Source organism: Salmo trutta, chromosome 19, assembly GCF_901001165.1.
Source record: "Salmo trutta chromosome 19, fSalTru1.1, whole genome shotgun sequence".
NCBI lineage: Eukaryota > Metazoa > Chordata > Actinopteri > Salmoniformes > Salmonidae > Salmo > Salmo trutta.
In genome coordinates, this window is record NC_042975.1 from 3,294,699 (window position 1) to 3,321,531 (window position 26,833).

General features: G+C 45.4%; 1 protein-coding gene across 1 annotated transcript in view; it reads right to left on the bottom strand.

Moving 5' to 3' along the window:
- Nucleotides 1-6,240: 6,240 nt before the first annotated feature.
- The window catches only part of LOC115155048 (neurobeachin-like), a 161,732-nt gene continuing 141,139 nt past the window's right edge, over nucleotides 6,241-26,833 (bottom strand). The window contains exons 22-28 of the mRNA XM_029701843.1: nucleotides 25,291-25,414; nucleotides 24,632-24,824; nucleotides 19,315-20,085; nucleotides 18,149-18,571; nucleotides 16,569-16,789; nucleotides 11,495-11,648; nucleotides 6,241-6,443 (exon numbers count right to left, since the gene is read on the bottom strand). Of these exons, the coding sequence (XP_029557703.1) occupies nucleotides 6,381-6,443; nucleotides 11,495-11,648; nucleotides 16,569-16,789; nucleotides 18,149-18,571; nucleotides 19,315-20,085; nucleotides 24,632-24,824; nucleotides 25,291-25,414 (1,949 nt within the window). The 3' untranslated portion in view covers nucleotides 6,241-6,380. The remainder of the gene's footprint in view (nucleotides 6,444-11,494; nucleotides 11,649-16,568; nucleotides 16,790-18,148; nucleotides 18,572-19,314; nucleotides 20,086-24,631; nucleotides 24,825-25,290; nucleotides 25,415-26,833) is intronic.

The window sequence follows — 26,833 nt, forward strand, 5'->3', positions numbered from 1 at the left end:
GTGGAGGATAGTTACAGGTCTGTTTAAGGTACCAGTGGAGGTAGTTAAGGTCTGTTAAGGTACCAGTGGGGGGATAGTCACAGGTCTGTTTTAAGTGGTACCAGTGGGGGATAGTGACAGGTCGTTTAAGGTACCAGTGGAGGATATTTCAGGTCTGTTTAAGGTACCAGTGGAGGATAGTTACAGGTCTTGTTAAGGTACCAGTGGGGGATAGTTACAGGTCTGTTAAGGTACCAGTGGGGGGATAGTGACAGGTCTGTATAAGGTACCAGTGGGGGGGGATAGTTACAGGTCTGTTTAAGGTACCATGGGGGATAGTTACAGGTCTGTTTAAGGTACCAGTGGGGGGATAGTTACAGGTCTGTTTAAGGTACCAGTGGGGGATAGTTACAGGTCTGTTTAAGGTACCAGTGGGGGGATAGTGACAGGTCTGTTTAAGGTACCAGTGGAGGATAGTTACAGGTCTGTTTAAGGTACCAGTGGGGGATAGTGACAGGTCTGTTTAAGGTACCAGTGGGGGATAGTTACAGGTCTGTTTAAGGTACCAGTGGGGGGATAGTTACAGGTCTGTTTAAGGTACCAGTGGGGGGATAGTTACAGGTCTATTTAAGGTACCAGTGGGGGATAGTGACAGGTCTGTTTAAGGTACCAGTGGGGGATAGTTACAGGTCTGTTTAAGGTACCAGTGGGGGATAGTTACAGGTCTGTTTGGGGTACCAGTGGGGGGATAGTTACAGGTCTGTTTAAGGTACCAGTGGAGGATAGTTACAGGTCTGTTTAAGGTACCAGTGGAGGATAGTTACAGGTCTGTTTAAGGTACCAGTGGGGGGATAGTGACAGGTCTGTTTAAGGTACCAGTGGGGGGATAGTTACAGGTCTGTTTAAGGTACCAGTGGGGGATAGTGACAGGTCTGTGTAAGGTACCAGTGGGGGGATAGTTACAGGTCTGTTTAAGGTACCAGTGGGGGGATAGTGACAGGTCTGTTTAAGGTACCAGTGGGGGATAGTTACAGGTCTGTTTAAGGTACCAGTGGAGGATAGTTACAGGTCTGTTTAAGGTACCAGTGGGGGATAGTGACAGGTCTGTTTAAGGTACCAGTGGGGGATAGTTACAGGTCTGTTTAAGGTACCAGTGGGGGGATAGTTACAGGTCTGTTTAAGGTACCAGTGGGGGGATAGTTACAGGTCTATTTAAGGTACCAGTGGGGGATGTGGACAGGTCGTTTAAGATACCAGTGGGGGATAGTTACAGGTCTGTTTAAGGTACCAGTGGGGGATAGTTACAGGTCTGTTTGGGGTACCAGTGGGGGGATAGTTACAGGTCTGTTTAAGGTACCAGTGGAGGATAGTTACAGGTCTGTTTAAGGTACCAGTGGAGGATAGTTACAGGTCTGTTTAAGGTACCAGTGGGGGATAGTTACAGGTCTGTTTGGGGTACCAGTGGGGGGATAGTTACAGGTCTGTTTAAGGTACCAGTGGAGGATAGTTACAGGTCTGTTTAAGGTACCAGTGGGGGATAGTTACAGGTCTGTTTAAGGTACCAGTGGGGGGATAGTGACAGGTCTGTTTGGGGTACCAGTGGGGGGATAGTTACAGGTCTGTTTAAGGTACCAGTGGGGATAGTTACAGGTCTGTTTAAGGTACCAGTGAGGGATAGTTACAGGTCTGTTTAAGGAACCAGTGGGGGATAGTGACAGGTCTGTTTAAGGTACCAGTGGAGGGATAGTTACAGGTCTGTTTAAGGTACCAGTGGGGGGATAGTTACAGGTATGTTTAAGGTACCAGTGGGGGATAGTTACAGGTCTGTTTAAGGTACCAGTGGGGGGATAGTTACAGGTCTGTTTAAGGTACCAGTGGGGGATAGTTACAGGTCTGTTTAAGGTACCAGTGGAGGATAGTTACAGGTCTGTTTAAGGTACCAGTGGGGGGATAGTGACAGGTCTGTTTAAAGTACCAGTGGGGGGATAGTTACAGGTCTGTTTAAGGTACCAGTGGGGGGATAGTTACAGGTCTGTTTAAGGTACCAGTGGAGGGATAGTTACAGGTCTGTTTAAGGTACCAGTGGGGGGATAGTTACAGGTCTGTTTAAGGTACCAGTGGGGGAATAGTGACAGGTCTGTTTAAGGTACCAGTGGGGGGATAGTTACAGGTCTGTTTAAGGTACCAGTGGGGGGATAGTTACAGGTCTGTTTGAGGTACCAGTGGGGGGATAGTTACAGGTCTGTTTAAGGTACCAGTGGAGGGATAGTTACAGGTCTGTTTAAGGTACCAGTGGGGGGATAGTTACAGGTCTGTTTAAGGTACCAGTGGGGGGATAGTTACAGGTCTGTTTGGGGTACCAGTGGGGGGGATAGTTACAGGTCTGTTTAAGGTACCAGTGGAGGATAGTTACAGGTCTGTTTAAGGTACCAGTGGGGCGATAGTTACAGGTCTGTTTAAGGTACCAGTGGGGGATAGTTACAGGTCTGTTTAAGGTACCAGTGGAGGGATAGTTACAGGTCTGTTTAAGGTACCAGTGGGGGATAGTTACAGGTCTGTTTAAGGTACCAGTGGGGGATAGTTACAGGTCTGTTTAAGGTACCAGTGAGGGGATAGTGACAGGTCTGTTTTAAGGTACCAGTGGGGGATAGTTACAGGTCTGTTTAAGGTACCAGGGGGGATAGTTACAGGTCTGTTTGGGGTACCAGTGGAGGATAGTTACAGGTCTGTTTAAGGTACCAGTGGGGGATAGTTACAGGTCTGTTTAAGGTACCTGTGGGGGATAGTTACAGGTCTGTTTAAGGTACCAGTGGGGGGATAGTTACAGGTCTGTTTAAGGTACCAGTGGGGGGGATAGTTACAGGTCGGTTTAAGGGTACCAGTGGGGGATAGTTACAGGTCTGTTTAAGGTACCAGTGGAGGATAGTTACAGGTCTGTTTAAGGTACCAGTGGAGGGATAGTTACAGGTCTGTTTAAGGTACCAGTGGGGGGATAGTTTATAGGTCTGTTTAAGGTACCAGTGGGGGGATAGTTACAGGTCTGTTTATAAGGTACCCAGTGGGGGGATAGTGACAGGTATGTTTAAGGTACCAGTGGGGGATAGTTACAGGTCTGTTTAAAGGTACAGTGGGGGATAGTGTTTAACAGGTCTGTTAAGGTACCAGTGGGGGGATAGTTACAGGTCTGTTTAAGGTACCAGTGGGGGGATAGTGACAGGTCTGTTTAAAGGTACCAGTGGGGGGATTAGTTACAGGTCTGTTTAAGGTACCAGTGGGGGATAGTTACAGGTCTGTTTTTAAGGTACCAGTGGGGGGATAGTTACAGGTCTTGTTTAAGGTACCAGTGGAGGATAGTTACAGGTCTGTTTAAGGGTACCAGTGGAGGATAGTTACAAGGTCTGTTTAAGGTACCAGTGGGGGGATAGTCACAGTCTGTTTAAGGTACCAGTGGGGGATAGTGACAGGTCTGTTTAAGGTACCAGTGGAGGATAGTTACAGGTCTGTTTAAGGTACCAGTGGAGGATAGTTACAGGTCTGTTTAAGGTACCAGTGGGGGGGATAGTTATAGGTCTGTTTAAGGTACCAGTGGGGGGATAGTTATAGGTCTGTTTAAGGTACCAGTGGGGGGATAGTTACAGGTCTGTTTAAGGTACCAGTGGGGGGATAGTGACAGGTATGTTTAAGGTACCAGTGGGGGATAGTTACAGGTCTGTTTAAGGTACCAGTGGGGGATAGTTACAGGTCTGTTTAAGGTACCAGTGGGGGGATAGTTACAGGTCTGTTTAAGGTACCAGTGGGGGATAGTGACAGGTCTGTTTAAGGTACCAGTGGGGGGATAGTTACAGGTCTGTTTAAGGTACCAGTGGGGGATAGTTACAGGTCTGTTTAAGGTACCAGTGGGGGGATAGTTACAGGTCTGTTTAAGGTACCAGTGGAGGATAGTTACAGGTCTGTTTAAGGTACCAGTGGAGGATAGTTACAGGTCTGTTTAAGGTACCAGTGGAGGATAGTTACAGGTCTGTTTAAGGTACCAGTGGGGGGATAGTCACAGGTCTGTTTAAGGTACCAGTGGGGGATAGTGACAGGTCTGTTTAAGGTACCAGTGGAGGATAGTTACAGGTCTGTTTAAGGTACCAGTGGAGGATAGTTACAGGTCTGTTTAAGGTACCAGTGGGGGATAGTTACAGGTCTGTTTAAGGTACCAGTGGGGGGATAGTGACAGGTCTGTTTAAGGTACCAGTGGGGGGATAGTTACAGGTCTGTTTAAGGTACCAGTGGAGGGTGGTGGCACAGTGCTGGAAGCCCCTTATGGAACATGGAGAGGAACAGTAGCAGTGACACCCAGCCACAGATGTAGATAAATACATGTCTGCTACACATCAGCCATGTTGGCACCAAGTGTCCCTAGAAAATGTGATCATCTTGGGATGTTTGGCGTAACGAGGTTCGCCAAACTCCGCGTACTACATCTATGGCTTTGGGAGTAGGGGAAGGGGACGAGAGAGAGGGGGGAGTGGCAGCGAGGAGTCAGACATGCACACACACACACACAGACGCTAGCCTTGCGTGCCAGTCTCCTTAGCGTCTCCTAAGAGGGCTGGTGAAGGACTAACAGCGAGGGCACCGTGCTAGGGTTGGTTTGGGTTGGTACGCTACGCACCTCTACGCCTGTCCCTCCACCTCCTGGGACAGGGGTCACCTCCTCACTCTTTGACCCCTTCTGGGGGTCGACTCCTCCTCCATCTCCTCTCTCCTTCTTTAGGTTCCACACAGAGATGAGAATACTTTCCCTATCTCTGTGATCTCTCTCTATATATCTACAGCATATCTCTCTCTCTCTCTGTGTGTGATCTCTCTCCCTCTCTCTGTGATCTCTCTCTCTCTGTATGTGATCTCTCTCCCTCTCTCTCTCTGTGATCTCTCTCTCTCTCTCTCTCTCTCTCTCTATATATATATATATCCATCTCTCTATATTTATATATATTTCTCTTTATCTCTCTCTACAGTAATCTCTATATCTCTCTCTACAGTATATCTCTCTCTACAGTAATCTCTATATCTCTCTCTACAGTATATCTCTCTCTACAGTAATCTCTATATCTCTCTACAGTATATCTCTATATCTCTCTACAGTATATCTCTCTCTACAGTATATCTCTATCTCTCTCTGTGTGTGATCTCTCTCCCTCTCTCTGTGATCTCTCTCTCTCTGTATGTGATCTCTCTCCCTCTCTCTCTCTGTGATCTCTCTCTCTCTCTCTCTCTCTCTATATATATATATATATATATATATATCCATCTCTCTATATTTATATATATTTCTCTTTATCTCTCTCTACAGTATATCTCTATATCTCTCTATACAGTATATCTCTATATCTCTCTACAGTATATATCTCTCTACAGTATATCTCTATATCTCTCTACAGTATATCTCTATATCTCTCTACAGTATATCTCTCTCTACAGTATATCTCTATATCTCTCTACAGTATATCTCTCTCTACAGTATATCTCTTTATCTCTCTCTACAGTATATCTCTCTACAGTATATCTCTATATCTCTCTACAGTATATCTCGATATCTCTCTACAGTATATCTCTCTACAGTATATCTCTCTACAGTATATCTCTATCTCTCTCTACAGTATATCTCTATATCTCTCTACAGTATATCTCTCTACAGTATATCTCTCTACAGTATATCTCTCTACAGTATATCTCTATATCTCTCTACAGTATATCTCTATATCTCTCTACAGTATATCTCTCTACAGTATATCTCTATATCTCTCTACAGTATATCTCTATATCTCTCTCTACAGTATATCTCTCTCTACAGTATATCTCTCTACAGTATATCTCTATATCTCTCTCTACAGTATATCTCTCTCTACAGTATATCTCTATATCTCTCTACAGTATATCTCTCTCTACAGTATATCTCTATATCTCTCTACAGTATATCTCTCTCTACAGTATATCTCTCTCTACAGTATATCTCTATATCTCTCTACAGTATATCTCTCTACAGTATATCTCTATATCTCTCTACAGTATATCTCTCTCTACAGTATATCTATATCTCTCTCTGTGATCGCTCTCTCTATATCTCTATAATTTTCTGTGATCTATCTCTATATGTATCTATCTCTCCCTATTTAGGTTGGATATAGAGGGGACACGCTCGGAGGGGAGAAGATCTCTCCCTCTCTTTATTGCAATAATGGCTTCGAGTAGGTTCTCTCTTTCTCTCTTATGTAACTGAACAAAGATCCCCATACGTGAACACATATACAGAGACAGTCTAGGAACATAAGAGTCTAGAAAATTAACAATTATGGATGTCAACAAAGCAAATGTTAGTCACAATATCACTATGACAACAGAGCTACAGAATGCTAGTGAAAATATATTAAGAGAAAGAAACGGGAACTTACAGTGTTCGCACTAACCTTAGAACTCTGCGCAAACAGACAGAAGCAGAAACACAAACGGACGGAGATAACAGAGAAAGGAAAGAGTACAGATAACAGAGAAAGAAAGAGAGAAAGAAAGGAGAGAGAGATAATGATTAAAACAACGAGCAGAACTTATAAAATCAAGTTAGAATACTTTTGTTTGTTTGAGAACTCAAGGTTATAAGGTATAAGTCAAAATAATGAAAGTTAATATATAAACCAATGTAGTATTGTTGTTGAATATAATGAACAAAAGGAACGAGAGAGGAAGTAGCACAATCAGGTGTTAACCTCACTGGTGTAGGGGGCAGTATTTTCAAGTCCGGATGAAAAGCGTGCCCAGAGCAAACTGCCTGTTACTCAGGCCCAGAGGCTAGGATATGCATATTATTAGTAGATTTGGATAGAAAACAATCTGACATTTCTAAAACTGTTTGAATGATGTCTGTGAGTAAAACATAACTCATATGGCAGGCAAAAAGATGAGAAAAATCCAACCAGAAAGTGGGAAATCTGAGGTTTGTAGTTTTTCAAGTGATTGCCTATCCGATATACAGTGTAAATTTGGTCATATTGCACTTCCTAAGGCTTCCACTAGATGTCAACAGTCTTTAGAACGATGTTTCAGGCTTCTATTGTGAAAAGGGAGCGAATAAGAGCTGTTTGAACCAGTGGTCTGGCTGAAAGCCTTTAGTTTCGTCACATGCGCAGCCGTGAGCACGAGCTCCGTTCCCTTTCATTTCTAAAGACAAAGGAATTGTCCGGTTGGAATATTATTGACGATTTATGATAAAAACATCCTAAAGATTGATTATATACATCGTTTGACATGTTTCTACAAACTGTAATGGAACCTTTTTGACTTTTCGTCTGGACTTAGTGCCTGCGCCTTTTGGATTACTGAACTAAACATGTGAACAAAAAGGAGGTATTTGGACATAAAGATGAACTTTATCGAACAAAACAAACATTTGTCTAACATGGAGACCTGGGAGTGCCATCAGATGAAGATCATCAAAGGTAAGTGATTAATTTTAACGCTATTTCTGACACCTCTCCTTGGTTGGAAAATGGCTGTATGGTTTTCTGTGGCTAGGCGCTGACCTAACATAATCGCATGGTGTGCTTTCGCAGTAAAGCCTTTTTGAAATCGGACACAGCGGTTGCATTAAGGAGAAGTTTATCTTTAATTGTATGATAAACACTTGTATCTTAGATCAATGTTTATGATGAATATTTCTGTAATTTGATGTGGCTCTCTGCACTTTCAACGAATGTTTGTTTGAGACAATGCATTTCTGAACATAACATGCCAATTTCAAATGAGGTTTTTGGACATAAAGATGAACTTTATCGAAACAAAACACACATTTATTGTCTAACATGGAGTCCTGGGATGAAGATCATCAAAGGTTAGTGATTAATATAATAGCTATTTCTGACATTTGTAAGCCCTCACATTGGCTGGAAAATGACTATATGGTTTTCTGTGGCTAGACGCTGACCTAACATAATCACATGGTGTGATTTCGCCGTAAAGCCTTTTTGAAATCGGACACTGTGGTTGGATTTACAAGACGTTTATCTTTAAAATGATGCATAATACTTGTATGTCTGAGGAATTTTAATTATGGGATTTCTGTTGTTTTGAATTTGGCGCCCTGCAATTTTACTGGCTGTTGTTGAGGTAGGACGCTACCGTCCCACTTGTACCAGAGAGGTTAAACTGAAGATATATTCATAACAAGAGGCGAGTTAAACGTAAATCAGAATACACAGTAATACAGTTATCACAACCTGATTTAAAAACCCAATGTGTAAAACCACAACAAGGTCGGGCTCAATTCCATTTTAATTCAGAAAATAATGAAAATTCCAATTCCAAAATGTTCTAAAAAGCATTGAAGATAATTGGAATTGACTGGAATTGACTCCAACCATAGAGCACACAGTAACCACAGTAACCACAGTAACCACAGTAACCACAGTAACCACTAGATGATACATGGTACAGTAACCACAGTAACCACAGTAACCACAGTAACCACTAGATGATACATGGTACAGTAACCACAGTAACCACAGTAACCACAGTAACCACCAGATGATACATGGTACAGTAACCACAGTAACCACCAGATGATACATGGTACAGTAACCACAGTAACCACCAGATGATACATGGTACAGTAACCACAGTAACCACCAGATGATACATGGTACAGTAACCACAGTAACCACCAGATGATACATGGTACAGTAACCACAGTAACCACCAGATGATACATGGTACAGTAACCACAGTAACCACCAGATGATACATGGTACAGTAACCACAGTAACCACCAGATGATACATGGTACAGTAACCACAGTAACCACTAGATGATACATGGTACAGTAACCACAGTAACCACCAGATGATACATGGTACAGTAACCACAGTAACCACTAGATGATACATGGTACAGTAACCACAGTAACCACAGTAACCACTAGATGATACATGGTACAGTAACCACAGTAACCACAGTAACCACTAGATGATACATGGTACAGTAACCACAGTAACCACCAGATGATACATGGTACAGTAACCACAGTAACCACAGTAACCACTAGATGATACATGGTACAGTAACCACAGTAACCACTAGATGATACATGGTACAGTAACCACAGTAACCACCAGATGATACATGGTACAGTAACCACAGTAACCACTAGATGATACATGGTACAGTAACCACAGTAACCACCAGATGATACATGGTACAGTAACCACAGTAACCACAGTAACCACCAGATGATACATGGTACAGTAACCACAGTAACCACCAGATGATACATGGTACAGTAACCACAGTAACCACTAGATGATACATGGTACAGTAACCACAGTAACCACTAGATGATACATGGTACAGTAACCACAGTAACCACTAGATGATACATGGGATAGTAACCACAGTAACCACTAGATGATACATGGTACAGTAACCACAGTAACCACTAGATGATACATGGTGCAGTAACCACAGTAACCACTAGATGATACATGGCACAGTAACCACAGTAACCACTAGATGATACATGGGATAGTAACCACAGTAACCACCAGATGATACATGGTACAGTAACCACAGTAACCACTAGATGACACATGGTACAGTAACCACAGTAACCACCAGATGATACATGGGATAGTAACCACAGTAACCACTAGATGATACATGGTACATCAAACCAGGGGCTTCATTTGTCAAAAGGTGCGTGTAAACTGTAAACCTTGCATGCACCAGATGTTTGCATACGGTGGTTGGTATTTATCAATTTTAAAGTTGCGGGAAAGTCTGCCTGTCTCCAAGTACAGCTCAGACCACGCGTACGGACAACGTGTAGTGGTCGATCAATTATATTGCAAGCAAAAAATTGTTTTTCTGGGGGGAAATGGAGGTGTTTTAAGCATGGGAATTATAATAATGCTATGCTAATAACATTTTAAAACATATATTTATTTTATCATATATATTTTATTAGATAGGCCTAAATGGTAAAACAGATGCATTTTCCGTTGGTAAGAAGTTAGCATAGCAACATGTAGCCTCATATTTATCATATATATTTTATTATATATATTTTAATATATATTTTATTATATAGGCCTAAATGGTAATTACACTGCAGGACATGTCTCTCCTTTCATGACTGGTTTACTCCCTCTACTCAAATATTAGACTACCATTTATCCACCGCTCATTCAATAGCCAACCATGCTCCAAAGAAAATAGGCCGGTAGCCTATTTTAAATGTTTGACAGTATTGGTAGGCTACAGCATTGGTAGGCTACAGCATTGGTAGGCTACAGCATTGGTAGACTACAATATTGGTAGACTACAGTATTGGTAGGCTACAGTATTGGTAGGCTACAGCATTGGTAGGCTACAGCATTGGTAGGCTACAGCATTGGTAGACTACAATATTGGTAGACTACAGTATTGGTAGGCTACAGTATTGGTAGGCTACAGCATTGGTAGGCTACATCATTGGTAGGCTACAGTATTGGTAGACTACAGTATTGGTAGGCTACAGTATTGGTAGGCTACAGTATTGGTAGACTACAGTATTGGTAGACTACAGCATTGGTAGACTACAGTATTGGTAGGCTACAGTATTGGTAGACTACAGTATTGGTAGACTACAGTATTGGTAGGCTACAGTATTTTCGTAGCCTACATTATTGGTAGACTACAGTATTGGTAGACTACAGTATTGGTAGGCTACAGTATTGGTAGATTACAGTATTGGCGTGCGATTGGAGCGTGACATCACAGTCTATTTAATCTCAGAGCCAATACCAAGGCAGGAGACAGAAAAACAAACAAAAAAACAAAATATTGGAGGGAAAAAAAGTGTGGGCGGTAGGCAATATTTAGTTTAAAATGGTTCAATTGACAATAAATCTTGCAGACTGAGTGGCCGTTTGTCACTGCATTACTGTTTGGCACCGCGTGGCCGTTTGGCAGTGCGTGGCAGTTTGGCACCGCGTGGCCGTTTGGCAGTGCGTGGCCGTTTGGCAGTGCGTGGCCGTTTGGCACCGCGTGTTCGTTTGGCACTCACTATAGGAGGTATGCATTTTTTTGTTTGAAAGTCACTGCAAAATGATGAACACATTCTGACCACTAATACAAATGGGATCAAACCTGCCATTATGCTTTCCCTTTAGGAACTATCATGGCCCAGTTCCAACATCTCCAAATCGTACAGCAAATGAGGGCGTTTTCGCTCCCGTAAAAGGAGTGTGTTTTGCAGGCAGGATTGTAACGCTCGTACACAAGCGCACAAATATAGTAAGGTTCTGATTTATCAATGAAAACATGCGTATATGTTGCGTACGTCATGTTGCCTTACGCAAATCCTAGAATCTTCACGTACGCCTGAATTTACGGAGAAATGTACGCACGTTTGATACATGAGGCCCCAGGTCTGATCAACACGAGTCGTCCTGCAGTTCGCCTCCCCCACCAAAAGGGGGCAGCAGTGAGCCACACTTACAGAGGGGGAGGTGGCAGCAGAGAGTAGAGGAAGGATTCCTCCACAGGCGATGATGATGTTGTCCACCATCTGAGAGATGAGATGAATGGTGTTGTGGACAAAGATGATGTTCTCATTGCTGTTCACAAAGTCCATCACTGACTTGGTCGAATGGCTGGAGAGAGGAGAGGAGAGGAGAGGAGAGGAGAGGAGAGGAGAGGAGAGGAGAGGAGAGGAGAGCGGGAGGAGAGGAGAGGAGAGCGGGAGGAGAGAGGGCGGAGAGAGGGAGGAGAGGGAGGAGAGAGGGAGGAGAGAGGGAGGAGAGAGGGAGGAGAGAGAGGAGAGAGAGGAGAGAGAGGAGAGGGAGGAGAGAGAGGAGAGAGAGAGGAGAGGGAGGAGAGAGGGAGGAGAGAGTAGGAGAGAGGGAGGAGAGGAAGAGAGGGGAGAGAGGAAAGGAAGAGAGAAGATAGAAAATGGGAGAGAGGAGGAGAGCGGGAGGGGAGAGGGAGGGGAGAGAGGGGTTAATAATAAATTGTTTTACACAAGGGGATGATACGTCTCCAGGTTATTTTCTGTGTCATTGTCTGCACCTGCTAGTCATTATGACATCATTCCTTACATCCTGGAAGGCATGAGTCCACAGAATAACTCTTCCTTACATCCTGGAAGGCATGAGTCCACAGAATAACTCTTCCTTACATCCTGGAAGGCATGAGTCCACAGAATAACTCTTCCTCACATCCTGGAAGGCATGAGTCACCAGAATAACTCTTCCTTACATCCTGGAAGGCATGAGTCCACAGAATAACTCTTCCTCACATCCTGGAAGGCATGAGTCCACAGAATAACTCTTCCTCACATCCTGGAAGGCATGAGTCCACAGAATAACTCTTCCTCACATCCTGGAAGGCATAAGTCCACAGAATAACTCTTCCTCACATCCTGGAAGGCATGAGTCCACAGAATAACTCTTCCTTACATCCTGGAAGGCATGAGTCCACAGAATAACTCTTCCTTACATCCTGGAAGGCATAAGTCCACAGAATAACTCTTCCTCACATCCTGGAAGGCATAAGTCCACAGAATAACTCTTCCTCACATCCTGGAAGGCATGAGTCCACAGAATAACTCTTCCTTACATCCTGGAAGGCATGAGTCCACAGAATAACTCTTCCTTACATCCTGGAAGGCATAAGTCCACAGAATAACTCTTCCTCACATCCTGGAAGGCATAAGTCCACAGAATAACTCTTCCTCACATCCTGGAAGGTTTGAGTCCACAGAATAACTCTTCCTTACATCCTGGAAGGCATGAGTCCACAGAATAACTCTTCCTTACATCCTGGAAGGCATAAGTCCACAGAATAACTCTTCCTCACATCCTGGAAGGCATGAGTCCACAGAATAACTCTTCCTTACATCCTGGAAGGCATGAGTCCACAGAACAACTATTTTCTTAGAAACACTTCCATGGAGTTTCCATTATTCCCTCTGAAACACTGTCTGCTGAGAATATATTCTGTAAGTTTAGTTAGTTTTTCCATTTCATGTATCTTGATCTTTTCAATTTGACCTACTGTATATATAAAAAACATGTATTGACTTCGGGGAGTGAATACTTATGTAAATCCGATATTTCTGTTTTTTATTTTCACTTTTTTTATGGGGTATTGTGTGTAGATTGGTAAAAAATAATAATATTTGAAACATTTTCAATTCAGGCTGGAAAATGTGGAATAAGTTGCCCCCCCCCCCCAATCAATCTACACGCAATACCCCCTACTGACATCACAATACCCCCTACTGACATCACAATACCCCCTACTGACATCACAATACCCCATACTGACAAAAACATGTTTTTAGACATTTTAGCAAATTTATAAAAAATCATAAACTGAAAAAGGACATTTACATAAGTATTCAGACCCTTTACTCAGTACTTTGTTGAAGCAGCGATTACAGCCTCCAGTCTTCTTAGGTATGATGCTACAAGCTTGGCACACCTGTATTTGGGGAGTTTCTCCCATTCTTCTCTGCAGATCCTCTCAAACTCTGTCAGGTTGGATGGGGAGCGTTGCTGCACAGCTATTTTCAGGTCTCTCCAGAGCTGTTCAATCGGGTTCAAGTCCGGGCTCTGGCTGGGCCACTCAAGGACATTCAGAGACTTGTCCCGAAGCCACTCCTGCGTTGTCTTGGCTGTGTGCTTAGGGTTGATGTCTACATTGAAGGGGTCTTAATACTTTTTCGAATGCACTGTGTGTATATATACTGCTCAAAAAAATAAAGGGAACACTTAAACAACACATCCTAGATCTGAATGAAAGAAATCATCTTATTAAATACTTTTTTCTTTACATAGTTGAATGTGCTGACAACAAAATCACACAAAAATAATCAATGGAAATCCAATTTATCAACCCATGGAGGTCTGGATTTGGAGTCACACTCAAAATTAAAGTGGAAAACCACACTACAGGCTGATCCAACTTTGATGTAATGTCCTTAAAACAAGTAAAAATGAGGCTCAGTAGTGTGTGTGGCCTCCACGTGCCTGTATGACCTCCCTACAACGCCTGGGCATGCTCCTGATGAGGTGGCGGATGGTCTCCTGAGGGATCTCCTCCCAGACCTGGACTAAAGCATCCCCCAACTCCTGGACAGTCTGTGGTACAACGTGGCGTTGGTGGATGGAGCGAGACATGATGTCCCAGATGTGCTCAATTGGATTCAGGTCTGGGGAACGGGCGGGCCAGTCCATAGCATCAATGCTTTCCTCTTGCAGGAACTGCTGACACACTCCAGCCACATGAGGTCTAGCATTGTCTTGCATTAGGAGGAACCCAGGGCCAACCGCACCAGCATATGGTCTCACAAGGGGTCTGAGGATCTCATCTCGGTACCTAATGGCAGTCAGGCTACCTCTGGCGAGCACATGGAGGGCTGTGCGGCCCCCCAAAGAAATGCCACCCCACACCATGACTGACCCACCGCCAAACCGGTCATGCTGGAGGATGTTGCAGGCAGCAGAACGTTCTCCACGGCGTCTCCAGACTCTGTCACGTCTGTCACATGCTCAGTGTGAACCTGCTTTCATCTGTGAAGAGCACAGGGCGCCAGTGGCGAATTTGCCAATATTGGTGTTCTCTGGCAAATGCCAAACGTCCTGCACGGTGTTGGGCTGTAAGCACAACCCCCACCTGTGGATGTCGGGCCCTCATACCACCCTCATGGAGTCTGTTTCTGACCGTTTGAGGAGACACATGCACATTTGTGGCCTGCTGGCGGTCATTTTGCCGGGCTCTGGCAGTGCTCCTTCTGCTCCTCCTTGCACAAAGGCAGAGGTAGCGGTCCTGCTGCTGGGTTGTTGCCCTCCTACGGCCTCCTCCACGTCTCCTGATGTACTGGCCTGTCTCCTGGTAGCGCCTCCATGCTCTGGACACTACGCTGACAGACACAGCAAACCTTCTTGCCACAGCTCGCATTGATGTGCCATCCTGGATGAGCTGCACTACCTGAGCCACTTGTGTGGGTTGTAGACTCCGTCTCATGCTACCACTAGAGTGAAAGCACCGCCAGCATTCAAAAGTGACCAAAACATCAGCCAGAAGGCATAGGAACTGAGAAGTGGTCTGTGGTCCCCACCTGCAGAACCACTCCTTTATTGGGGGTGTCTTGCCAATTTCCTATAATTTCCACCTGTTGTCTATTCCATTTGCACAACAGCATGTGAAATTTATTGTCAATCAGTCTTGCTTCCTAAGTGGACAGTTTGATTTCACAGAAGTGTGATTGACTTGGAGTTACATTGTGTTGTTTAAGTGTTCCCTTTATTTTTTTGAGCAGTGTATATATATATATATATATATATATATATATATATACAGTTGAAGTCGGGAAGTTTACATACACTTAGGTTGGAGTCATTAAAACTCGTTTTTCAACCACTCCACACATTTCATGTTAACAAACTATAGTTTTGGCAAGTCGGTTAGGACATCTAGTTTGTGCATGACACAAGTCATTTTTCCAACATTGTTAACAGAGAGATTATTTCACTTACAGTGGGGGAAAAAAGTATTTGATCCCCTGCTGATTTTGTATGTTTGCCCACTGACAAAGAAAGGATCAGTCTATAATTTTAATGGTAGGTTTATTTGAACAGTGAGAGACAGAATAACAAAAAAAATATCCAGAAAAACACATGTCAGAAATGTTATAAAATGATTTGCATTTTAATGAAGGAAATAAGTATTTGACCCCTCTGCAAAACATGACTTAGTACTTTGTGGCAAAACCCTTGTTGGCAATCACAGAGGTCAGACTTTTCTTGTAGTTGGCCACCAGGTTTGCACACATCTCAGGAGGGATTTTGTCCCACTCCTCTTTGCAGATCTTCTCCAAGTCATTAATGTTTCGAGGCTGACGTTTGGCAACTCGAACCTTCAGCTCCCTCCACAGATTTTCTATGGGATTAAGGTCTGGAGACTGGCTAGGCCACTCCAGGACCTTAATGTGCTTCTTCTTGAGCCAGTCCTTTGTTGCCTTGGCCGTGTGTTTTGGGTCACCACCTACTGGAGAGTGAGGCCCAGCCAATCAGAATGCATTTTTCCCCACAAAAAGGCAGAAAGAAATAATCCTCAATTTCATCAGCTGTCCGTGTGGCTGGTCTCAGACGATCCCGCAGGTGAAGAAGCCAGGTGTGGAGGTCCTGAACTGGCGTGGTTACATGCGGTCTGTGGTTGTGAGGCCGATTGGACATACTGCCAAATTCTCTAAACGATGTTGGAGGTGGCTTAAGGTAGAGAAATTAACATTCAATTATCTGTCAACAGCTTTGGTGGACATTCCTGCAGTCAGCATGCCAATTGCACGCTCCCTCAAAACTTGAGAAATCTGTGGCATTGTGTTGTGTGACAAAACTGCCCATTTTAGAGGCTTATTGTCCCCAGCACAAGGTGCACATGTGTAATGATCACGCTGTTTAATCAGCTTCTTGATATGCCACACCTGTCAGGTGGATGGATTATCTTGAGACAAATGAGAAATGCTCACTAACAGGGGACGTAAACAAACACAGTCCGACCACTCTCACCTCCTCCACAGGTGTACGTCGCTCTCCAGGGCGAACAGCAGGTCTGTGAGGAGGCGCTGGTGCATGGGCGACCACTTGAACTCTGGGATACGGAACATGGTGGTGCGAGGCCCGGGGCTGAACTGGCGCCGCTGCTCCTCCGTCATGGGTTCTGTCATCATCCCTCTGAAGCCCAGGTCCACACGCAGGTCACGCTCCAACTGGGTACGACCACGGAGTGCCTGTAGGGGGAAGTAGAGAGACAGGTTACGCTCTGATTGAGTCGCCGGTCGACCACGGAGTGCCTGTAGAGGGAAGTAGAGAGACAGGTTACGCTCCAACTGGGTCGCCGTACGACCACGGAGTGCCTGTAGAGGGAAGTAGAGAGACGGGTTACGCTCCAACTGGGTCGCCGGTCGACCACGGAGTGCCTGTAGGGGGAAGTAGGGAGACGGGCCTGTAGGGGGAAGTAGAGAGACAGGTTACGCTCCAACTGGGTCGCCGGTCGACCACGGAGTGCCTGTAGGGGGAAGTAGAGAGACAGGTTACGCTCCAACTGGGTCGCCGGTCGACCACGGAGAGCCTGTAGGGGGAAGTAGAGAGACAGGTTACGCTCCAACTGGGTCGCAGGTCGACCACGGAGTGCCTGTAGGGGGAAGTAGAGAAACGGGCCTGTAGGGGGAAGTAGAGAGACGGGTCACGCTCGGACTGGGTCGCCGGTCGACCACGGAGCACCTAGGGAGGAGGGACAGGTAAAGGAATGGTGGTAAACTAGCAACTGGTAAACTAGCAACAATGACAGCTGAATTGGTTAACTACAATTGCTAGCCTAACAACAATATCTTCAGCAAAAAGCAAAAAGCTAATTGGCTAAGCTAAATAGCTAGGTGTATCTCAAACTGGATCACTGTGGAGGGAAACAATACATGAGCTTTAAAACAACAGTCAAAAGAACCTGAATATTGAAAATAAAACTGCTACAGAAGCTAAGCTAACAACTATAACTAAGTTAGCTTTTTTTTTAGTTTGAAGGTATCCGGATTGTTTGGGATCAATTTACTGCTACTGGTGTTAGCCAGCTGTGTTAGCCAGCAGTGTTAGCCAGCAGTGTTAGCCAGCAGTGTTAGCCAGCTGTGTAAGCCAGCAGTGTTAGCCAGCTGTGTACGTCAGCAGTGTTAGCCAGCAGTGTTAGCCAGCAGTGTTAGCCAGCAGTGTAAGCCAGCTGTGTAAGCCAGCAGTGTTAGCCAGCTGTGTTAGCCAGCAGTGTTAGCCAGCAGTGTTAGCCAGCAGTGTTAGCCAGCTGTGTAAGCCAGCAGTGTTAGCCAGCAGTGTTAGCCAGCAGTGTTAGCCAGCAGTGTACGCCAGCAGTGTTAGCCAGCAGTGTAAACGTTAGCTTAGATCAGTCTTTCAGTTATTGAAGACAGGGCTAAGTACAGTAGCAATTGAAGGACCAGAGTTATCTTACTTGGTTTAAAACATGATTATAATTTTTTTATTACATTTAAAAAAAAAAAATGTATTTCAATTGCCAAGTAAGTTAACAACAAATTCTTATTTACAATGACGGCCTACATCTGAGGTAAGATATTTACGTCACCCACCTGAGTAGTAGCCGTGGTCTGTATCTTCTTCATCTCTTTGTCCTTTCCATCATCAGACCTTTCTGTATCAGATGTGGTGCTAGCCGCGTCACCTCCAGCCTTACCCCCCGCCGCCTCTCTATCTGCCCCAGACGGGACCTCTACCTCTGTGTAGCCCTGGATCTCAGCTGCCTGGCTCTCTCTCTGGGCGATGGAGCTGATGTCAGCCAGGGGGCTCTGGATATTCAAGGGCCCGTCTTCGGGGAGCCCTCCATGGGCTTGGCTCAGGTCTGAGCCCCCGCATGAGGTCATGTGGGCCAGAAGACTCAGGTCATCACTGGGGCAGGTGGAGGAGTGGACGGGGCCCGAGGAGAGGGGCTGGTCCGGGCTGGGAGGGACCAGAGGGTCTGTGGCAGCCAGCGCTGGAAGCAGCTTCTCATCAACCTTAAAAAGATAAGATAGAAAGACAATTCAGCAAGTCTCTCCAAGACTCCAACCCTGTTCCTAGAGAGATACCCTCCTGTAGGTTTAAACTCCCACCCTGTTTCTGGAGAGATACCCTCCTGTATTTAAACTCCAACCCTGTTCCTGGAGAGAGACACCCTCCTGTAGGTTTTAACTCCAACCCTGTTCCTAGAGAGATACCCTCCTGTATTTAAACTCCAACCCTGTTCCTGGAGAGAGATACCCTCCTGTAGGTTTTAACTTCAACCCTGTTTCTGGAGAGATACCCTCCTCGAGGTTTTAACTCCAACCCTGTTTCTGGAGAGCTACCCTCCTGTAGGTTTTAACTCCAACCCTGTTTCTGGAGAGATACCCTCCTGTAGGTTTTAACTCCAGCCCTGTTCCTGGAGAGAGATACCCTCCTGTAGGTTTTAACTCCAACCCTGTTTCTGGAGAGATACCCTCCTGTAGTTTTAACTCCAGCCAAGTTCCTGGAGAGAGATACCCTCCTGTAGGTTTTAATTCCAACCCTGTTTCCTGGAGAGCTACCCTCCTGTAGGTTTTAATTAAAGACTAACAATGCCTAGTGCTTAATTATTAATAAATCTGCTGTGTTTTGACCCCGTTACATTTTTTCTTAATAACATATTGATGTGAAATGACATAAGAAAAAGAGAAGCCTCACTTTCTTGACAGCAATGGGAATATTCCTATTAAAAAAACCATATCTTTATAACCTCTACCTTGCTGAAGAGGAATCCGTTGTTGTTCGGGACGCTGTCCTTCTCGTCAGCGAGGGTGATGAGTGGACCCATGTTCCCATCATCCTCCATGGTGCCAGGCCCCGCCCCCGTGACCACCGTGTCATCTTTAGGCACCAGGTTACTGTGGTCGCCATTCAGCTTCCGCACCACGACACAGTAGGCGCTGTCCAGCAGGGAGTCTACCTCCACCAGGGGCCCGTTCCCCATCCTCCCTCCTCCTATCCCTCCTCCACCCAGTCCCTCCATCCTTCCTCCTCCTATCCCTCCAATCCCTCCTCCTATCCCTCCAATCCCTCCTCCACCCAGTCCCTCCATCCCTCCTCTTCCCACCGTCCCTTCCGGGGACAGATCCAGGTCATCTAGTTTGACCTCCGTAGCCTCCACCTTCTCCGCCTTGATATCCACCAGGAGGTCAAGAACTTCGACCCTTTCCCCTGACCCCTGTTCCCGAGGGGTCAACGCCTCCCCGTTGGGTCCTTTCATCTCCACCCCTCCCTCAGCGAGCAGGTTCCTGGAATCCACTCCTCCTCCCTCTCCGTACTCGGCCTCGCTTTCTGGGGTCTGCGTCTGTGAGTGGTCGTCCAGCTCGCGGATCTCCAGGTTGCCGTTGACGACGGGGGCGGGCGTGGCCGACAGGCCGGAGATGGTGGAGACAGAACCTTTCTTTCCCTTCTTGATGTTCTCCTCCTCCTGTCGCTGGTACTCCTCGTACATCTTAGCCAGGTACTCCTTATGGGCCTCGTACGTTACCTATGGAAGAGACATGATCAATAACTAATAATCAATAACATCTTAGCCAGAGTTAGCACACGCACACACGCACACACACACAAGGGCAAATTCTGAATAGAATTCAAACAATGAATTTGAATTAAATTTTAATTGGCCACACCCTGCAGGAAGCATCATCTGAATTGAATTTGAAGGAAGTAGAATTTAAATCAAACCAATTCAACTGAGAAATGAAAAATGAATGTCTCGTTCATTTAAAAAATCTTTTATCAAAAGGATATAGGACTTAGAATACAGATACCATTTCAAAGATGTCAAACAGTTTTTTTTTTCCTTTGTCATGAGATTGTTCCCTTCCATACAGCAGTGTTTGATCTAATACATTCTGGGAAATGTATTTTTTCTTCTTCTGATATTTAAAAACATATAAGGGCATTATGAATTATTATAGACAACCCACAACATGATCTTAGAATTTTTCAAATTGTTTTAGGAGAATGAGTTTTAAAAATCAAATGTTTCCTCATGGTATAAAATGGTATAATGGTATAATGGTACATGGTATAAAACCATACATTATGTCAAAATAAACATGTCTATGGGTAAGGAGTAGAACGAATAAGACATTTTGAATTTCACTGCATTTTATTGAATAAAATTCTACTTCCTTTAATTACATTTACATGTTAGTCATTTAGCAGGCCCTCTTATCCAGACACCCTTATCCAGGCCCTCTTATCCAGGCCCTCTTATCCAGGCCCTCTTATCCAGGCCCTCTTATCCAGACACTCTTATCCAGACACCCTTATCCAGGCCCTCTTATCCATGTACTCTTATCCATGTACTCTTATCCAGACACTCTTATCCAGAGCGACTTACAGTTAGGGCATTCATCTTAAGATAGTCAAGTGAGACGACCACATGCTGTATCACAGTCACAGTAAATTCACATTTCCTCAAAGTATCAGAAAAGTCCAAGCTTTTTCGTTTGTTGGGGGCGGGTGGGTTCTGTGGGATTATTTAAGAAGAGGTAGGGTTTCAGATGTTTTCAGAAGATGGGCAGGGACTCTGCCATTCTAGCTTCAAGGGGTAGCTGGTTCCACCGTTAGGGTGTCAGGACAAAGTAGAGCTTGGTCTGGGCTGAGCTGCCCTCCTTTAGAGGTGGGAGGGCCAAGAGAACAGAGGTGTGCTCGGGTTGGGGTGTAGGGTTTGATCATAGCCTGAAGGTATGGCGAGGGGCCGTTCCTCTTGCTGTTCCGTAGGTAAGCACCGTGGTCTAGTAGTGGATGTGAACTTCAACTAGAAGCCAGTGGAGTGTGAGGAGGAGTGGGGTGACATGGGAGAACTTGGGAAGGTTGAACACCTCAGGCAGGTCGCATCATTCTGGATAAGTTGCAGGATGTTTGATGGCACAACCCGGGAACCGAGTTGCAGTAGTCCAGACGGGAGACGACAAGCGCCTGGACAAGGACCCGAAGCCACTTCCTGTGTGAGGAAAGGTCGTACTCTATGGATGCAGGAGCGAGTCACTGCTGATGTTGGCAGAGAATGACAGGCTGTTTGTTGTCCAGGGTCATGCCAAGGTTCTTTGCACTCTGGGAGGAGGCACCATGGAGTTTTAAATATAGATATTTAGGGGGCTGCTTTAACATTGCAGATAGATGGTAGCTTCTACCAATGTCATTATTTTCAGCATTTTCAATCCCACATATATATATTTATAATAAATGTTTTTCTAACCCTACCTCAGCTCCCCTAATTGAAGTAAACTAATGGACCAAAAATACGTAGGCTTCTATTTCCAGTTTATACATACTATACATTTTACATTAATTATCTATTTATTTATCCCACCTTTTTCAGTTACCCTCAACCCCTCCCATCGTGTCTCTAAAAATCATCCAGTCTTGACTTATACTTGCCAAATATATTTTTTTAAACTGTGCTGTGATGTTTCACAAAAGTTCCTGAAACTTTCTATTCTCATAATTTCCATAGATTCTAAATGAAAGATGGAACACATTTACTAAAAGTAACATTATATTATTGATCAACTGACCATCACTAGTCCCTCAGCAGTGCTATTTGCAAAGATAGTTTTAAGAAAATGTTATGATTCTTTAGCGATTCCTGAACCTGCGATCCAAAAACAAAAACTACAGTACATATGAGCAGTACCAAAACAACTGATCAAATTATTCTGCATCTTCGCAGGTAAAATGTTCAGAGCTGATTGGTTGTATGCCCCTCCCCTATATACAGTACATAACATTCTATTGGTTGAAAGAATTTTGTATAATCATTTAAATGGAAAAACACAACGTTTTGAATCCAGCGTTGTTTGCGTATTAGTTTATATACATGGAATCGGCACATCATCAATCTCTTCACAGCTATTTAGCAACCTGTATGGTACAGCTGTCAATTTTTGGTCTTTAAATGAAACTGGTATACTTTTTTTAACCAATTTTGGTCTTTAATGCAGGGCCGACATACAAGTTCCATACCTTCTCCCCCTTCTATTTTTTGTGGTAATGCTGCAACCACTTGGTTGTCATTTTGTATAGAGCAGACATTTCCATATATTTTTCTTAGCTGCATATGTGACATAACTCCACCAGTCCTATTTATCATTTACAAAGATTATAACGTAAAAATAAAAATACATCTCAAAAAATATTGTTTATTTTTTTGCAATTAATATATTTGAGTTTAAAAATAATATTTGTTGTAATATTTGTTCTGTCTTTTATGGTGGATTAGACTGAAATTGCAACCAGCTTTTTATGGCTTGTATTAAAAATAGTGATCTTTTTGGAGATTATTTCATTTTTAAATAACCGTAAATGAGAAGTTGTAATCTGAATAAATGGAAAAATAAATTTTTTGAGCACAGGGTGAGAGAGGCAGTTCAGGATTTAAGTATAATTTTTGTATGACTGAAGCCTTTAGTGAGAGGTTCCATCGAGTTCCATCGGGTCTTGGAGCGGGCAGGCCTTCCCTGGGAGGAAGAGCAGCTCCGTCTTGTTGAGGTTGAGCTTGAGGTGGTGGGCCGACATCCAAACAGAGATGCGTGACCCCACCTCGGTGTCAGAAGGGGAGAAGGAGAAGAGTAGTTGAGTGTCATCCGCATAGAAATGATAGGAGAGACCATGTGAGGATATGACAGAGCTGAGTGACTTGGTCTATATAGAGAAGAGGAGAGGTCCATCCTCATAGCAGTGATAGGAGAGACCATGTGAGGATATGACAGAGCTGAGTGACTTGGTCTATAGACAGAAGAGGAGAGGGCCTAGAACCGAGCCATGGGGGACACCAGTAGTGAGAGTACATGGTGCAGATAATAGATCCTCTCCACACCACCTGGTAGGAGCAACCAGCCAGGGAGGATGCAATCCAAGAGTGAGCAGAACCCGAGACGCCAAACCCTGAGAGGGTGGATAGGAGGATCTGACGATTCACGGTGTCAAAGGCAGCCGATAGATCTAGGAGGATGAGAACAGAGTCAGCTTTGGCAGTGCGGAGAGAGCCTCTGTGACACAGAGAAGAGCAGTCTCGGTTGAGTGACCCGTCTTGAAGCCTGACTGGTTTAGGGTCCAGGAGATCGTTCTGAGAGAGAGTTTTTTCAGAGGACGGAACGCTCAAGTGTTTTGGAAAGAAAAAAAAGAAGGGATGTAGTTTTTGTAAGTCAGAGGTGTTGAAAGTCGGTTTCTTGAGGAGGGAAGCGACTCGGGACATCTTGAAGTCAGAGGGGAGGCAGCCAGTGGTCAGGGAGGAGTTGATGAGGGAAGTGAGGAATGGTGGAAGGTCTCCAGAGATGGTCTGAAGAAGGGAGGAGGAGATGGGGTCGAGTGGGCAGAATGTTGGGAGGTCAGACCTCACTAGTCACGGATGTCATCTAGAGAGAGAGGGGAGAAAGAGGTTAAGGCGTAAGGTAGTTCTGTGCGAGTGAGACCAGTGGACTCAATAGGCTGAGTGAATGAGTGGGACCAGTGGACTCAATAGGCTGAGTGAATGAGTGGGACCAGTGGACTCAATAGGCTGAGTGAATGAGTGGGACCAGTGGACTCAATAGGCTGAGTGAATGAGTGGGACCAGTGGACTCAATAGGCTGAGTGAATGAGTGGGACCAGTGGACTCAATAGGCTGAGTGAATGAGGAGCGGATATCATCAATCTTCTTTTCAAAGTGGTTGACAGAGCTGTCCGCAGAGAGGGAGGAGGGAGGAGGGAGGGGAGAGGAGGGAGGGGGAGGAGGGATGGGGAGGGGGAGGAGGGATGGGGGAGGAGGGAGGAGGGAGGAGGGAGGAGGGAGGAGGGAGGAGGGAGGAGAAGGTAGAAAAGAGTTTCAAATTCAATTTAAATACTGCTTCCTGTGGGACGTGGCCAATTCAAATACTGCTTCCTGTGGGACGTGGCCAATTCAAATACTGCTTCCTGTGGGACGTGGCCAATTCAAATACTGCTTCCTGTGGGACGTGGCCTATTAAAAATTCACCCACCCTCCCCCCACACACACACACGCAGACACACACACACACCAACTCCTAGACAGCGTGTGTTACCTTGGAGTGAGCGATGGATAGCGTATCCACCCAGACCCTCCATCCCCCCCACTCATACTTGATGGCGTGGTACAGCAGGATTCTGAAGATGTTATACACCATCTCTGCTATCTTCTGTTCCTCTGGGCTCTTAGGGTTGATGTAACCCAGACTGAACATCCAGTCCTGCCAGACTGAACACTGTAACAGACAGCTAGAGACGGACAATATATCATCAATAATATTCCTATTGTGATCAATAATGCTGTCAGGTTTGATATAACCCAGACTGACATCTAGAGATGGACAAGCTAACATATCAACTATTCATAGGGTGTGAGTGTGTGGGGGGGGTGTGTGGTGTGTGTGTGTGTGGGGGGGGTGTGTGTGTGTGTGTGTGGGGGGTGTGTGTGTGTGGGTGGTGTGTGGTGTGTGGTGTGTGTGTGTGGTGTGTGTGTGGTGTGTGTGGTGTGTGGTGTGGTGTGTGTGTGTGTGTGTGTGTGTGTGTGTGTGTGTGTGTGTGTGTGTGTGTGTGTGTGTGTGGTGTGTGTGTGTGTGTGTGTGTGTGTGGTGTGTGTGTGTGTGTGTGGTGTGTGGTGTGTGTGTGTGTGTGGTGTGTGTGGTGTGGTGTGTGTGTGTGTGTGTGTGTGTGTGTGTGTGTGTGTGTGTGTGTTCCTCACCGCCTGTTCTCTCGGCTGCTGCTGAACAGTTTGATCATGTCAGACAGGAACAGTGTCTTGACCTCCATCAGTTCAGGACTGGGACTACAGCTCTTCAGCAAGGTTGATACCACCTTCAGTATCACTGACAGAGGGAGGGGGGAGAGGGAGAGAGAGGAGAGGAGGGAGAGGAGGGAGGAGGGGGGAGAGGGAGAGGAGAGGAGGGAGAGAGAGGAGAGGAGGCAGAGAGAGGAGAGGAGGCAGAGAGAGGAGAGGAGGGAAGGAAGAGGACAGGAGGGAGGAGAGAGGAGAGGAGGGAGAGAGAGGAGAGGAAGGAAGAGGAGGGAGGGGGGAGAGGAGGGAGAGAGGAGAGAGGAGAGGGAGAGGAGAGAGAGGAGGGAAGGAAGAGGAGAGGAGGGAGGAGGGGGGAGAGGAAGAGAGAGGAGAGGAAGGAGGAGGGGGGAGAGAGAGGAGAGGAGGGAGAGGAGGGAGAGGAGGGAGGAGGGGGAGAGGAAGAGAGAGGAGAGGAGGGAGGAGGGGGGAGAGGGAGAGGAGGGAGGAGGGGGGAGAGGGAGAGAGAGGAGAGGAGGGAGGAGGGGGGAGAGGGAGAGGAGGGAGGAGGGGGAGAGGAAGAGAGAGGAGAGGAGGGAGGAGGGGGGAGAGGGAGAGGAGGGAGGAGGGGGGAGAGGGAGAGAGAGGAGAGGGAGGGGGGAGAGGGAGAGGAGGGAGAGAGAGTAGAGGGAGGAGGCAGGTGGTGGGAGGGAGAATAGGGAGAGAGGGGGAAGTTGTTACCACCTTCAGAATAATAGCACAGAGAAACAGATACTGTATCTTAATTTGATCATCCTGTTGTTGCACAGCAGAAAACGCACTTGTAGTGTATTCAATAGGTCAGTCCATTTCTTCACGGCACAGACCCTTTAAAGTGCACCTGTTTTTCCACATGGAGGTTAAGAAAGACACACACAACACGTTCTGAGCCCATACCATCCGCAGTAGAGCTCTGCTGCCGAACCGAGTCCTGCGACCCTGACATTAGACATCGAGTTATACGTGTTTATTCATCACTAACTAGGCTACGGGCAGGGCTCAGGTATTACTAAATGAATCACTGACATTTTGAAGCTGAGCTCGTGCTCTGCTGCTGCAGCCTAGTCATATCTGACTGAGATCATAACACGGTGGCAGAAGTGCTTCAACTTCCTCAACTATAAAACGGGAGACATTATGTCACAGAAGATAATAATATGTATGAAAAGTAGCTAACGGCTAACTGCTCTCTCATGTTAACAGCTAACTGCTCTCTCATGTTAACAGCTAACTGCTAACTGCTCTCTCATGTTAACAGCTAACTGCTAACTGCTCTCTCATGTTAACAGCTAACAGCTAACTGCTCTCTCATGTTAACAGCTAACAGCTCTCTCATGTTAACAGCTAACTGCTCTCTCATGTTAACAGCTAACTGCTCTCTCATGTTAACAGCTAACTGCTAACTGCTCTCTCATGTTAACAGCTAACTGCTCTCTCATGTTAACAGCTAACTGCTCTCTCATGTTAACAGCTA